The sequence below is a fragment of the Cucurbita pepo genome, chromosome 4 (genome assembly GCF_057944985.1).
Source record: "Cucurbita pepo subsp. pepo isolate OVF chromosome 4, ASM5794498v1, whole genome shotgun sequence".
Lineage (NCBI taxonomy): Eukaryota > Viridiplantae > Streptophyta > Magnoliopsida > Cucurbitales > Cucurbitaceae > Cucurbita > Cucurbita pepo.
In genome coordinates, this window is record NC_141801.1 from 3,002,905 (window position 1) to 3,017,858 (window position 14,954).

Genomic DNA, 14,954 nt, shown 5'->3' on the forward strand with positions numbered 1-14,954 from the left:
TGTAGAGATAAATAATATTTTTGTTTAGTTCCGGTATGCCTTACTAATAATTATTGTTTTTAGGTATTTCATTGTTACAAGTGAAATTATTAAAATAATTTTAATCAATTAAATTTTAATTAATTTAATAAAATTATATACGTTTATAACTACTACAATAATTAATTTAAAAAATTGACCATAACATGTCCTCTCTCAAAAAAAAAAAAATAAGTGAGATAATAAATTAACCCTACTTTCAATTATTATTATTTTTTTTATTAAATTAATAAATATTCTTTTGATCTAAAAATACTCCTAAATTTAAAAGTTTTAATAATATTTTCCAATTTCTTTTTTAAAAATATAACAAATATATTAAAAAAAAATTAAAAAGATGTTCTTATTTATGGCATGAAAATCATTAATAATTTATTTAAAAAATACTCATGAACTATTTTCTTTTATAAAGATATAAAATGTTAATATTATTTTTAAAATTTTATAAATATTTTTAAAACTTTTTAAAATTTAGTAATATTACGAAACACTCTGAAAAGTTTAAGATTATTTTTGAAATAATTAAAAATATTTATGAGAATTTTTAATAATAATAATAATATATATATATAGGGATTAAAAAATTTATAAATATTTTTATTAATTTTGTATTTTTATTTGCTAAAAATTTTGGGTGTACATGGTCCGGATTGGGTCGGGTTGGGAGATTTTTTTGACCCAACCCAAAAGTTCGGGTTAGTTGGATTGGTAACCCAACCCAACCCGAAACTTTTCACAACCCAACCCAACCCAACCCTCTATTTTCGGGTTGGGTCGTTGTCAATTTTTTTTAATTTTATATACCATAATTTATAATTATTCGGAAGGTAAAATATATTAAAATTTCACGAACACAAATCAATCTATAATTATTGACAAAATAATAATAATAATAATAATAAATTCAATAAAAAATAACGACCGAAAATTGTAACATATTAACATAGTTCAACATTATCATAAAACTAAAACTAAAAACAATTAAATACCGACCTTTTTTTAGAATTGGTTAAAGTAACAAAAATTCAAGGATAGGTCATCAAATTAAATAAACAATAAAAATGATTAATTTAAGAATATTGTATACCATAAAAATAAAAAATATAAAAAAATAGTTTTGTGGAATAAAATTTAAATTTATCCTGACATTTTAGCCTAAAATGTCAGGATAAATTTAAATTTTATTCCAAAAAGATTTTTTTTTTTTTTTTTATTCTTTCATCCCCATTGTCGTCTTCTTCCTCGAGCTCTCTCCTCTGTTTACAATATCACCACATACTGGCGGACGGTGACTTCGCATTAATAGACATCGAGACCTCATCGAGACCTCGATCTCCACCGGATTTCGCCTTTCTTCGATTTCTAGGGTTCCAGGTACATTGTTCTACTTTCGTTAGCTTCATTAATGCCTTTCATTTTTCTCCATTGAACTACATTCCGAGCTCCATCGCCTTTCCCCGGGCATAATCTTGGAGTTCTTGGACAATTTTCTATGTTTCAGGACCTAAATGTTAGTTTATTTTCCAGTTAGGTAATTTCTTGCCTAACTTAACAATTATTTGAAGATTTGTTTCTTATGATGGCACTTTCCATTTTCGTTTTCCTATAAATCAACGAAGAACAAGTCTCTATCGATGCGTTATCTCTTCAAAATCCGATAGTTTATCACTTGTGAATCACACTCCTTTTCGTCTCTACAAGAACAAAATGAATCAAATTCTCCCAGATCTTCGATATTGGCTTGTGAATCATCCTATTATCCTCGATTTCGAATGGATCCAAGGTCAAACATTCGGCTCCACGCCTCTGTTCCTAATCCTCACTGTTTTTTCTTACCTATTCCTCACCTTGCTCCTCTCCCACATTCCCCTCCCTTCCATTTCCCCTCACTTTCTCAAGCCAATCTCAGCCCTACACAACTTTGTTCTTCTCACTCTCTCCTTCATAATGGCCCTTGGATGCGCCCTTTCTTCCATTTACCATGTGCCTCATCTCCACTGGCTTATCTGCTTCCCACCTCGCACCCCACCAGTTGGACCTCTCTTCTTCTGGGCTTATGTCTTCTACCTATCCAAGATTCTTGAATTCATCGACACCCTCTTGATTATCCTTACTGGGTCGTTTCAACGCCTCACGTTTCTCCATGTTTACCACCATTCGACGGTTTTGATCATGTGTTATCTCTGGCTTCACACTTCCCAATCGCTGTTCCCCATAGCCCTCTTGACCAATGCGGTAGTGCACGTGATAATGTATGGGTACTACTTCCTATGCACCCTTGGCATTCGACCCAGTTGGAAGAGGTTGGTCACTGATTGCCAAATCTTACAGTTTATCTTTAGTTTTGTGGTTTCTGGTCAAATGTTATATGAGCATTTTGGAGGATCTGGTGGCGGTTGCTCTGGCTTTCGGGGTTGGTGCTTTAATGCTGTTTTCAATGCCTCTCTTTTGGCTCTTTTCATCAATTTCCATTTGAAAAGTTATGCTGCCAATAGAAAGAAGAGAATGGAGACCAAAACCATATGATTGCTGTAGTTTTTCTGTTTATTTTAGAATAAAATCCTTACAATCATGGATGATAACTCATTGTTCTGAACTTTGCATTTTGTTTCTGTTCTTTTGTGAAATCCTAGCTAGGCTCTGTATTGCTGTAGCGACTATAGAGAAACTTCAAATCTTTGATTTGACATTCTTCAATGGATATCATGTCCAAACAATGTTAGTTTTAACTACACTGACTTGTTGCCATAAGTTATATGATTATGTTCCAATTCTATGCTTAAAATAAAAGTGAAGTACACTAGAGCTATGCTATGTTGGTAGATGCTAAGAACTTTCTGTAAGCAACTTGCAGAGCAAAAGAGTATCATTATTGATAACTCAAATTGCACTTCTGTGATCCTTTCCAAGATAACATTGATGATTAAAGTTTGATGCCTCTGTGTTTGAATAAAATCATGTCATATCCATTTAGGAGGGTAGGTTTTATTGTTAGATAATCGATTGTGGAGTATGTTTGATTTTTGAAACAGGAATCTCCCCTGATATGCCTGATTTAGAAATTCAGTTCTTGCCTTTTGTTTTTTTGTTTTTTTGTTTTTTGTTTTTTGTTTTTGGGGCGGGCGGAGCGAGGCGAGGCGAGGTGATGCAGTGGTGTGATTGGTCCAATTACTTGGTAACTTTGGAAGGTCTAGTCTGCTATGCCAAGGAGTTTAGCCTTGTTTGGTATATTCTCTGTAACGGCCTAAGCCCACCGCTAGCAGATATTGTCCTCTTTAGCCTTTCTTTTTCGGGCTTTCTCTCAAAGTTTTTAAAGTGCCTCTACTAGGGAGAGGTTTCCACACCCTTATAGAGAATGTTTCGTTCTCTTCCCCAACCGATGTGGGATCTCACATTCTCAATAATTTTTTACACTTAGCTCGTAACTTAATGTAAGGAAAGACCATATTAGGTTTAAACGACGCATCTTACCTAAATTTAGAGAGAATCCCTAAAGGAAGTTATGACAACTGAGTTGACTAGAGAAGCTTTTGTGGCATGATTTGATCTCTAATGAAGATGATATCTTTCTTTTTTTGAGTTCAACGATTCGACCTTTTATTCTTTTAATCGTTTAGCTATGCTAGATTGAGAACTCCCATGTTGATGATTGTGTGTAGAATATAAAAGTGTCACACCCCGTTCTTGAACTCTAGACTGATCATGATTATCGACACCACGGTTCGTAGGAACTTTGAGATGATACATCGCTAACCATTGAATGGCTAAGATGCAAGGGGTTAACAACATAGAGCTCTTCTTCTATCTCAACACCGTTGAAGGCTCTTATTTTGCATTCGAAGTATTTCACTTGTGTTCTACACTTGTTTTGCATTCAAAGCTGCTAGAGGGATAATCCCTAGTACTTCGGCCTATCCGTTCTTTAAAATGTAGTAGGGTTAGACGACTATTCTTTAAGTTTTGTCGATACGCATAATCTAGAAATTCTTGAATTCAGGTCATACCCACAAATCTAGGGTTCATAATTTAGGAACGACCTTCGATTGCTTCTATTTCCGACCAAATCCAAGAAATTGGGGTATATATTTAAAGTAATGAACGAATTGGTTGTTGGTTTTTGTTTGTGCTCTATAATTCAAATTGCAGCCACCCTAATTTTGTGTTTTTGATTATAGAAAGCTTTCGACGTGAGGGTCAGAACCTACTCTCTTCGTAGTATTGTTATGACATTCTCTTCTACTTAAATTAGTTATCGTCCTCGATCACTTACTTGGAGAGACAATTACTGATTTGGTCTAATTTGACCTTTATTTCATTTGAGGCCTAATTAGGTGTCGTATATATGCATATAAGCAATATGTGTATATATGAATGAACAAAACAAAAGGTATTGAATAAGCAGGGTATGTCTATTGGTCGTGTTTTCACCATTATTTCTTTCTCATATAAGAAGGAACGAGTTTCGAGTTACCATTCCGTCCAAGATTTTGATATCACCATTTACATCGCAAGTTGAATCAATAGAAGAACAATAAATCATAGACCTGATATATTATCTCTATACTTTGAAATTATTAAACTTTGTTTAGACCATCAGAAATATGAAGTTCGGATGTTTTTGTACATGATCGACGTTATATGAATATATCATGTATAGTACATGTTTATCATTCAATATATAAATCACGAACCATACAATCCTTTCATACTTTACTATAAAATGAATCATGAACCATACAATTATTTCCTTCAATTCATTCATACTTGATTATGTACTCTTATTACATATACAAATTAATTTTATAAAACTTCGATTATGATGAACTAGATTTCTTGGTTTTGCCTTGGTAGAGATTAAATTTACAATTTAACCGAAAAATAGAATATGAACCGTCACAATTGTGGTTTCTAGACAGTGGATTTGGCGATTGTGCGACACCCACTCTTAGCACTGAATGGGTCAAGCCTACTTCGAGTTACGTTGCTTGGGGTCGGACAATGTGAACACAAACCTCGGGTCTCGATTTCAAGAGAGAGAACATTCATCAGGTCTAAGCTCCCTAAAATGAATAATGGTCGCTTTAAATTGGATCATTAATACCTATCAAACACATATTGAAAAAAAAATGAAAAGGAAAATTAAATTCGTGCACAGTTGATATTAATTGATACTTTATGATTCAGTTAGGATTGGGTGAGTTCCTTTTTGTTTAGGGGAATGGAACAACTTTGATTGTTTAACATATTTTGGGACTTATTTCATACCTTTAAAATATATAGACCTTTATTGCTCGTTCAAAACGCCCTTCGCTCAGTATAGTTGAAGTCGTTTTGTAGAACTGTTACCTAGCACATAGGGTAAAGCGGATTTGAACTTCTGGTTCATGAAAGGAACGGTAGATGTTTGATCACTCGAACTATGTTATAGTCGGGTTTTAACAATTTGACCCAATTGTATAATTTAGGTTGAGTTATCCTTTTAAAAATACTTTTGACTTCTTCTACTTTGGTTTGTCCTCGAACCACATCTTATTGTCTTTCTTAGTCATTTCATCATCAGGATCACTCTTATTCAGATAACGTCTCAGTTCATTCATCTACTATTCTTTTATTTAGGTGTCACATGTCCACTCGTTTTTGCTTTGGTTTGTCCTCGAAACACATCACTGAGAGAGACACTCCTCGGATACCATTTGTAACGCCCCATGCCCAGGATTCGAATCAAGATTCGGAATCTGGATTTGGAGCCTGATGGTCTAGAACTAAGAAAGGCTTAGAGGAAATGAAAGTTACTACCTATACCGACAAGATGCACATTCTTCTCCATGAATTTCGTTCATCGAAAAAAAAAAAGTTGTTTATTAATCATTTAGATTTGGTTTTTGAAGCTCTTCGTTTATTTTTCTTGTACTTTAAAAAAATTTGTGTCAAATAAGCCTCGAACCTTTAAATGAAAATATTTAATAGATCGTGTACCTTACAAATAGTTTTTAAAACTTTATAATTATATAACAAATCTCTATACTTTCAATTCTATGTCTAACGATATCTTAAATTTTTAATTTTGTGTCTAATACGTTTTTACGCGGAAAATTCAGGAACTTATTTAACATTTTTTAAGTTCATCTACTACACACAAAATAAAAAATTTCGATATTTATCAATTTTTTTTAAAAAGTTTAGAGACCTATTAAACTCAAATCTAAAAATTTAGAGACTGAACTTGTAATTTATTCGTTCTTATAGCTATTATCAAAAGACCCTCTGATCAATTCTCGAGCAAGGTTCAATGAATAAACCCAAAGTGAAGAAGAAGATAAGTTGTTCAACTGTAAGAGTATGGCTTTGAATGCTCATTGGGAAGCTTTAACATATGTAGAAAGTGACTTTTGTTAGAAGCCTTGAAAATGAAATGCTAACATCCGACCCGTCCTATTACTAGAAAGGTCTGACTTTAAAACCGTACGTGACGGCTCCTCTAGAAATGGAAGCAGGCACAGTCGAAGCTTGTGCCGTAAAAGTTGTTGTACACGAACGAAAGAGAAAAAGAATGAAAAAAAACGATGTTTCCTCTAGTCTTTGACATAAAAAAGGTTATAATAACAAAATAAACGAACAGAAACATTAAGCTCTTATAATTTTATTTAAATTTTGTTTTTGCATAATTATATTTTGAATTTAAATTGATTGATTCGATTGATGAGTAACTCATACACTCTCGTGTTTTAAAATTTGATATAGTTTTGAAAACAATGGCTAACTTGAAATTATTTTTCATCCGATATATTAAGATAACGTAACTAATAAATTAAATAATAGTTATAACAAGTGAAAAAATTAGTTGTCGTATTTAAAAATATTTCAAATAAATTTGCGAACACGACAACAATTTGTTGGGTCCATCACTGATAGATCATTTCTATAAACAACAGACCGTTTATACATCAATTATCGACTAATTTCTACTATTGTCGATATTGTGTTTATTAGCAACCATTTTGACGTGTTCGATAGACTATTTTTGTTGAAATTCATTCAAATAATTATTGATATATATTTTTAATTATTTTATATTAAATTTTGGAGCAGAATTGACAATCAATCCTATCCCCTACAGTACATTTAGGAGCATTTTAGCCCGGACGAGTGTAGACATGATTTTGGTGACTGGTTATACACACTCCGTATTGACACAACAAAAATAGTAAAGATCTATCTAACATGAAAGCAAGTAAAAGAGTTTGGAATGAGCATGTAGCCATGGACAACACGTCGTGGATAAGCATGATCATGACACTCACCTAGGGTTTTATGAGAAGTGTGTTATAAATAAGGTTTATAGTATATCCTTCTTTCCCATTTATAGAAGAGAACTAGGGTTTCCGAGGGTTCACACTCTAAAATAGATTGGGCTCGGGCATGCTTTACATTAAATACTAATGTGTCCGAAGACATACTCTATATGGGTTTCCCTTTCACCTTCGTCACGACCGCTCTCTCTCTCCATTTTCCATTTAAAAAAGAGATTTACAGCTCCACTTGTATGGATCGTGCGAATCTCCACAGATATCTAATTTTTTTAAAAAAACTTCAATACGAGTAAACAATATCCATATCGCTTTTTCCGAGTAACCCACAATCATGAACATTGAGTTCAAGAAACCTCAAACGACCAAAACATCCCAAAAAGAAAGATCTAAGTAAAAAAAAAAAATGACAATTTGAGAGATGACATTGAATGGATATAATTAGGGTATTAAAGTTTGGGCATTCTATATTGGCATTGCAGCCCTTACGCCCTCTAAGCGCTATCTCTTTCATATTAATTGTAGCCATCAAAGTGCACCACTTCCCCAACCACACTGGCAGCTGCTACCCATCCTCTCTTATCCCTAGTTTCGATAGATATCATTTTGTTGCAGTGATGTCTTCTCTTTTGTTGTGCATGACTTGTAAATAATGCTGCCGCCCAATTCAGACAGGGAATTTAGAGAAGGGGGATGGTCAATAGCCAAAATGAATAGTTTGTTTAATAAATACGGAGAGATGTAATGGTTTGAACGGTTAGGAACTACGACTCTCTTTAATAGTTCATATTGTCTACTTTTATCATAAACGCTCGTGACTTTATTTTTTGTTTTCTAAAAAAGTCTCGTAGTAATTGAGATGTGTTTCTTACTTATAAACCCATGTGTGATTCCTCTCGAACAAAAGTACACCATAGAATCTCCACAGCCTCCCCTTAATCGAGGCTCGACTCCTTCTCTGGAGTCCTTGAACAAAATACACCATTTGTTTGACACTTGAAGCTCTCGAACAACCTCCCCTTAATCGAAGCTCGACTCCTTCTCTGGAGCTGTTGAATAAAGTACACCATTTGTTCGACATTTGAGGATTCTATTGACATGATTAAATTAAGGGCATGACTCTAATATCATGTTAGGAATCACGACTCTCCTCAATGGTATGATATTGCCCACTTTGAGTATAAGCTCTCGTGGTTTTACTTTTCGTTTCCTCAAAAGGTCCCGTACCAATGAAAATGTATTTCTTACTTATAAACCCATGATCAACCTCTTAATTAGCGGGATTCTTCTCCCAACAATTCTCAACAGAAACTGAGACCGACATCTTTCCCGCTATTACTAATAGGACTAGCCCATAAGCTCACACACAACTAGCACAACAACCCACCTTCCCATCTCTAATTTAAACCCCTTGAATCTTTCCCATTGCTCTCAAATTTTTTCTCAATCAATAGAGAGCTAGAGATCACAACAAGAGCGTGATTCGAGAATGAGTCTCAATATTTTCGACGATCTCCATTACTGGTTGGTCGATCACCCGAATATCCTCAACTTCTCGTGGTCTCGAGGTCAAACTGTAGGCTCATCCCCACTTTTCCTCACCATCACCGTCCTCTTGTACCTCTCGCTTACCTTCCTTCTCTCCAACCTCACCGTCCCCAATCTCCGCTCGGACATTCTCAAGCGAATTTCCGTCATTCATAATCTCATCCTCCTCGCCCTCTCCTTCACAATGGCCCTTGGCTGCACACTTGCAACGTTCTCCCACGCCCCTCACGTTCACTACATTCTTTGCCTCCCACCGAACACCCCATCACGAGGGCCGCTCTTCTTCTGGGCCTACATCTTCTACCTCTCGAAGATCGTCGAGTTCATCGACACGTTCTTAATCATACTCAGCGGCTCGATCAAACGCTTGACGTTCCTTCACGTCTATCACCATGCCACCGTAGTGATCATGTGTTACCTATGGCTGCATTCATCGCAGTCTTTGTTCCCATTGGTTCTCGTCACGAACTCGTCGGTTCACGTACTGATGTACACGTATTACTTGTCGTGTGCACTCGGGGTGCGGCCGAGATGGAAGAGGATCGTGACGGAGTGTCAAATCGTGCAGTTTCAGTTCAGCTTTGTGGTGTTGGCTTTGATGCTTTATTTTCATGCCACTGATAAGGGCTCAGGCTGTGCTGGCGTGTGGGGTTGGTGCTTCAATGTTGCGTTTTATTCGTCACTGCTGGCTTTGTTCTCTGATTTTCATGCTAAGAACTACGGCGGCAAGACGGCGGCCAAAAAATTGGCTTGATGATGCGATGATATGATCATTAAAGATATTTGATTAGTGATTAATTAATTAATATGTTCAACTAATATTGCATGGTGGTGAAGGGTGATGTTCTTTGATGCTAAATATACATATTAGTTACTCAAAGCTTTAAGAGATTGAATAAATTTGTTTCTTTTTTATGTTTTTTTGTTTTTATTACATTGAATTAATGAGTGGGTCTAGTAAAATTTATCTTATACTCTTCCATATTCGGACTTGTAGCTACCCGAGTCTACGATTTTTTTAGAAGTCATTAATATATGCATCTCATGAACCGTATATCTAATGGGGTCAGACATATATGCACAAAATCATAATCGTACAATAAATCTGAATGTAAACATGTCATTTCGTTTTTTTTTTTTATAGTTGAGTCAAAACAGAAAGGTTCAGTTGAGTACTTGGTTAGATTTTAGAACTGGGTTTTACCCACAAACAAAGGGATAGACAAAGCGTCTAAGTCAAACACTAGATCGTGCATGTGTGTAGGACTTCTCAGGTGTGATGTCCCACATTGGTTGGGGGAGGAGAACAAAATACCATTTATAAGAGTGTGGAAACCTTCGTTTTAAAGCCTTGAGGGGAAGCTCGAAAGGGAAAGCCCAAAGAGGACAATATCTGCTAGCGGTGGGTCTGAGTCGTTACAAATGGTATCAGAGCCAGACACCGGACGATGTACCAGCCTTCTCGCTGTTCTTCGAAGGGGGGTAGACACGAGGCGGTGTGCCAGTAAGGACACTGGCCCCAAAGGGAGGTGGATTTGGGGGGATCCCACATCGATTGGAAAAAGGAACGAGTGCCAGCGAGGACGCTGGACTCCGAAGGGGGTAGATTGTGATGTCCCACATTGGTTGAGGAGGAGACGCGTTTTAAAGCCTTGAGGGGAAGCTCGAAAGGGAAAGCCCAAAGAGGACAATATCTGCTAGCGGTGGGTCTGAGTCGTTACAAATGGTATCAGAGCCAGACACCGGACGATGTACCAGCCTTCTCGCTGTTCTTCGAAGGGGGGTAGACACGAGCCGGTGTGCCAGTAAGGACACTGGCCCCAAAGGGAGGTGGATTTGGGGGGATCCCACATCGATTGGAAAAAGGAACGAGTGCCAGCGAGGACGCTGGACTCCGAAGGGGGTAGATTGTGATGTCCCACATTGGTTGAGGAGAAGACGCGTTTTAAAGCCTTGAGGGGAAGCTCGTAAGGGAAAGCCCAAAGAGGACAATATGCACTGTCGGTAACTTTAATATTTTATTTATCTCGAGAATTTAAACTATTCAATAAAAAAAAGAATTTTATAAATAAAAGACATAAAATAAAACATTTTTACAACAATTATTAACTATTTACCATGCCTATTTAGTGTTAAATTATCTTAATATTACATAAATATTTGTCATAGACAAAGGCTATGAATACAAATCCATCACGTTGTTCCATATGCTTTCCTTAGAAGCAACTAGTGGGCTCGACAAGACCTGTGGCAATCCCTTCTACGTGGCTACATACAGCTTGGGCTGTTTGGTTCTTCCTAGAAGTAAGGTTTATGTCTTCCAACCTTATTTGAACACATGGGTTCGTTGGACTGCAATCGAACTTGACTGCAATTTGAGTGGCCGATGTTCCATGAATGTCTTGGTACGTCACGTTGCTGATTTTAACCCCGGAAGTCTGTTTCAAATGAAGAATGAGAAGCCGGTTAAAAAACTCGATCAACCCAGTTCAATTCGTACGGTTTGAGTTGCATTATGCACTTATTTGGTGGGTTCAAATACTTATAAATCTAAAAAAATATATGAACTTGACCCGACCCGACTTAACCCAACCCAACGTACGAACATCTCTAGCTATTTTCCTCGTGTAAAGTAATAAAATGAGAACGTGCACGATAATTAATAAAAAGTCCATACCTGGGTCGAGCAATCTTTGTGGTTTGGACAATAATTTTGATCAATAATGATTGGATTCTTGACATTGTCCATTATAATCTTTTGGAAGAGAATGTTAGTAGCAAGTCCATTGCTCCGTTTGCCCCATGTCTTGATTCTCACCCCGTTTTGAGTGTGTGAAAATAAAGCTTTTTTCACGGTTATGTTTCGCACCCCAGCCTCTTCAAGGTTCTTTCCAAGACTTCCAATACTTCAAAACCATTCAAACGAATGAAAACGTATAAAAAATTTCATTTCTCTGGTTCATATTCACGTGATTTATATAGTACAATAATCACACGTACCTTATTCCATGACCTGGCTTACAAACAATATTCTCAATCCACATATCAGAAGTTCCCGGACCGATGGATATACAATCATCCCCAGTGCCTACGTGAGAGTTTAGTATCGTCACATTAGAGGATTGTTCTACATGAATCCCATCAGTGTTGGGACTATCGCCAGAAGCTATGATTTTAAGTCCCTTGATTTTGAAATTTTGACAATCATTAACGACTACGTGGAACATTTGGCTATTGAGCGATGTTAATCCAGTAATCGCTATATTTTTTGCGTTCGAGAATTCAAGCGTCTGCACAAATAATCGAGCAAATACTAAAAAGAAGCAATTACCAATACATTATGACGAGAGAATTCATATAAATTTGCACGTACCGTGGCTCCATTTGGACAAGCTTTTGTCGAGTTCTTACAAGCCCATAAGCCAGTTCCTTGACCATCAAGAATCCCACCCGAGATAGTAACTCCGTCGACATGTCTAAACATAATCCAAGCTACTAAGTTACCAATAACTCGAAAGTCCGACGGAGCTACCAAGCTGCCATCAATATGCATCTTGATAGCATTATTCTTGCAAGGTCCATTAAATGATACGCTACGAAGGTAATATCTTCCTCGCGGGACATAAATTGAAGCTGATTTCGTGGAGGCACATGCTTTAGCCCATGCAGCTTGAAATGCTTGCGTTGAGTCGGATTGATTGTCGGGTTTGGCTCCAAAACTAACAACGTTGTACGATGAGGATGAAGCAGCGAACGTTGAGTCGAGAAACATAGACACAAGGAAAAGAACAAGAGAGGTTCTTGGAATGGTCATTGTTGTAATGTTTGTGTTCAATGAAGAAATTGTTGGGACTTAAAATATGGACACGACCAACAAATAGCGTAAACAACAAGCAATATTAATAACATAAAAATTTATATATTTTGCCTTTACAATTACTTCTAAACAAATAATAACAATTAATACAACTCAATGTTGATTTAAACTATTTAATATGGGTTTGAAATCCGCTCTGAATGAAATAGAGAATCTTTGTTTTAACAAAACAATTTCTCTCCGCTAGCTAAACGGTATCGAAATCGAAGACATAAATTACATTTTCCATCTCCAGCTCAATTCCCGTTGCACCCCACTTCTCTACATAAACATTCTCCATCCTTGTCCCCGGTTTAACCTTGCTTCATTGTTGCTATTATCGGTAATAGATTCAATCAAAGGTCGAGTTCACCTCCAAACGTCTTTCATACCAACAAGAGGGCGTGACTTACTGAACGGTCTCGAGCCACTTTTCTATATATGTGTGTATATTTAAATAAAAATCGAACTTTAATTTAAAGATTATTGGAAATTATCCTTTTGTTGATTATGAGGATACCGTATATGCAATTTTTGTAGAATATTATTATTATGGATATAAATTTGTATAAAATCTCATATAGGACATAATTAAGTAAATTAATATAGACGTAAACAACTGTTTTAGCTTTAAATTCAAACTAGCCGTAAAGCCAAGGTGTAATTGGTGTCACATTACAAATAATATTAATTAGTACATGATAAGATATCATGCTTACAAGAGAACGTACGTGACATTTATGTGACAACGATGATAAAAATGATAATAATTTATCGGAAAACGATGCGTAAAATAAGAAAAACTTGCACCATCGGTCTTTTGGCACACGTAAATGTTTAAATTAGCAAAAGTCTCCATAAAAGCTTTAGAATTTGGATGAATTGAACGAGACTTACTGTGATGTCCCACATTGGTTGGAGAGGAGAATGAAATACCTTTTTATAAGAGTGTGGAAACATTTCCCTAGCATATGTGTTTTAAAGTCTTGAGGGAAAACTCGAAAGAGAAAACCCAAAGAGGACAATATCTACTAGCAGAGGGTTTGGACAGTTACACTTACCTCTTTTTGTCATTGATTCTTTGTAGGATTATACCACAGACACGAAGCGCGGTAGGCTTGCGTCGGGGAGCATAGCATAGATGGGAAAGGTAGTCCAAACAGTGGAAGAGCCGGATCATTTGACGGAAATAGAAATTTTTTCCCTATCCTCAAAGGAGATATCAAGTAAGGGAAACCCGAAAGGGAAAGCCCAAAGAGGACAATATCTACTAGCGGTGGGCCTAGGCTGTTACACTTACCTCTTTTTATTGTTGATTCTTTGTAGGATTGTAATAAAAAAGGATTGAATTAGAGGCCAAGACTATCGGGCAAGAACGCCACAAGAACAAAGCGTGGTGGGCTTGTGCCGAGGAGCATAACATAGACGGGAAAAGTAGCCCAAATAGTGGAAGATCTGGGGGAGGTCGGGTTATTGGACGGAAATAGAAAAATTCTCCCCTATTATCAAAGGAGATATGAAGCAAAGGGAAGTGCATCAATTCTTGGAAAGTCGATTTAGTCTAAATCTTGAGTCAAGGGTACGACAGACAGCGCTGCCTACATGCGAACGAGGAAATGGTTTATAATAATAGGATGAGTACTTAAAAATATTTGATTAGTGATCCTATGAAACTTAAAATCTTGTCTATAGTCATAGGTAGAGGGGTATTATGCATCCAAACTCATTCGAAAAAATAAGATTCGAATTATTTTGTTGATCAAATATCTCAAGCCAAAAACACTATTTCGAATTACTCCATAAGAAAGATTGATCACGTCAAGCTTGAATGATTCTAAACATGCAATCTAAACTACATAGAATTGAAAGAAACATAGTCTTTGACTAAAAGAAAACACAAATGCTATTTTTACTACCTTTTCAAATCTACTTTACAAACATAATATGTTTTGTTTTATATAGCCTCAAAACATAGTCTAAGTTTTCCAGCATGCTTTGTCTTCACTAACATGTATCCTAAGAAAATTTTCAAGATGACACCCAACATAGAACTGCTCATAGTAAAATATGTTTAATTATGAAACTTTTATGATTGAGCTACCGAAAATGAAGGTGCACAATATTGGTATCGATATTAATTTTTAAATCTTTTTTAGTATATTACTCACTTTGTTTCGACTTCATATTTAAGCATCCTTGACCTA

At 36.0% G+C, this 14,954-nt stretch overlaps 3 protein-coding genes and 1 long non-coding RNA gene across 4 annotated transcripts; 3 read left to right on the forward strand and 1 right to left on the reverse strand.

Moving 5' to 3' along the window:
• Positions 1–1,238: 1,238 nt before the first annotated feature.
• On the forward strand, positions 1,239–4,376 carry LOC111792227 (uncharacterized). The gene is made up of 2 exons (XR_002814762.2): positions 1,239–1,413; positions 3,768–4,376. It is a non-coding gene; the product is annotated as an uncharacterized LOC111792227 (long non-coding RNA).
• On the forward strand, positions 1,411–2,771 carry LOC111792226 (fatty acid elongase 3-like). Its single transcript, XM_023673573.2, has one exon. The coding sequence runs from the start codon at positions 1,747–1,749 to the stop codon at positions 2,563–2,565; it is 819 nt and encodes a 272-aa protein (XP_023529341.1). The 5' UTR covers positions 1,411–1,746; the 3' UTR covers positions 2,566–2,771.
• A 4,393-nt stretch (positions 4,377–8,769) lies between the features above and the next one.
• Positions 8,770–9,815, forward strand: LOC111793905 (uncharacterized). The gene has a single exon (XM_023675975.2). The coding sequence runs from the start codon at positions 8,836–8,838 to the stop codon at positions 9,646–9,648; it is 813 nt and encodes a 270-aa protein (XP_023531743.2). The 5' UTR covers positions 8,770–8,835; the 3' UTR covers positions 9,649–9,815.
• A 1,205-nt stretch (positions 9,816–11,020) lies between these two features.
• Positions 11,021–12,701, reverse strand: LOC111793945 (polygalacturonase-like). Its single transcript, XM_023676030.2, has 4 exons — positions 12,268–12,701; positions 11,895–12,184; positions 11,572–11,800; positions 11,021–11,332 (listed from the first exon to the last, which is right to left on the reverse strand). The coding sequence occupies exons 1-4, from the start codon at positions 12,664–12,666 to the stop codon at positions 11,111–11,113; spliced, it is 1,140 nt and encodes a 379-aa protein (XP_023531798.2). The 5' UTR covers positions 12,667–12,701; the 3' UTR covers positions 11,021–11,110.
• Between the last annotated feature and the right edge of the window lie 2,253 nt (positions 12,702–14,954).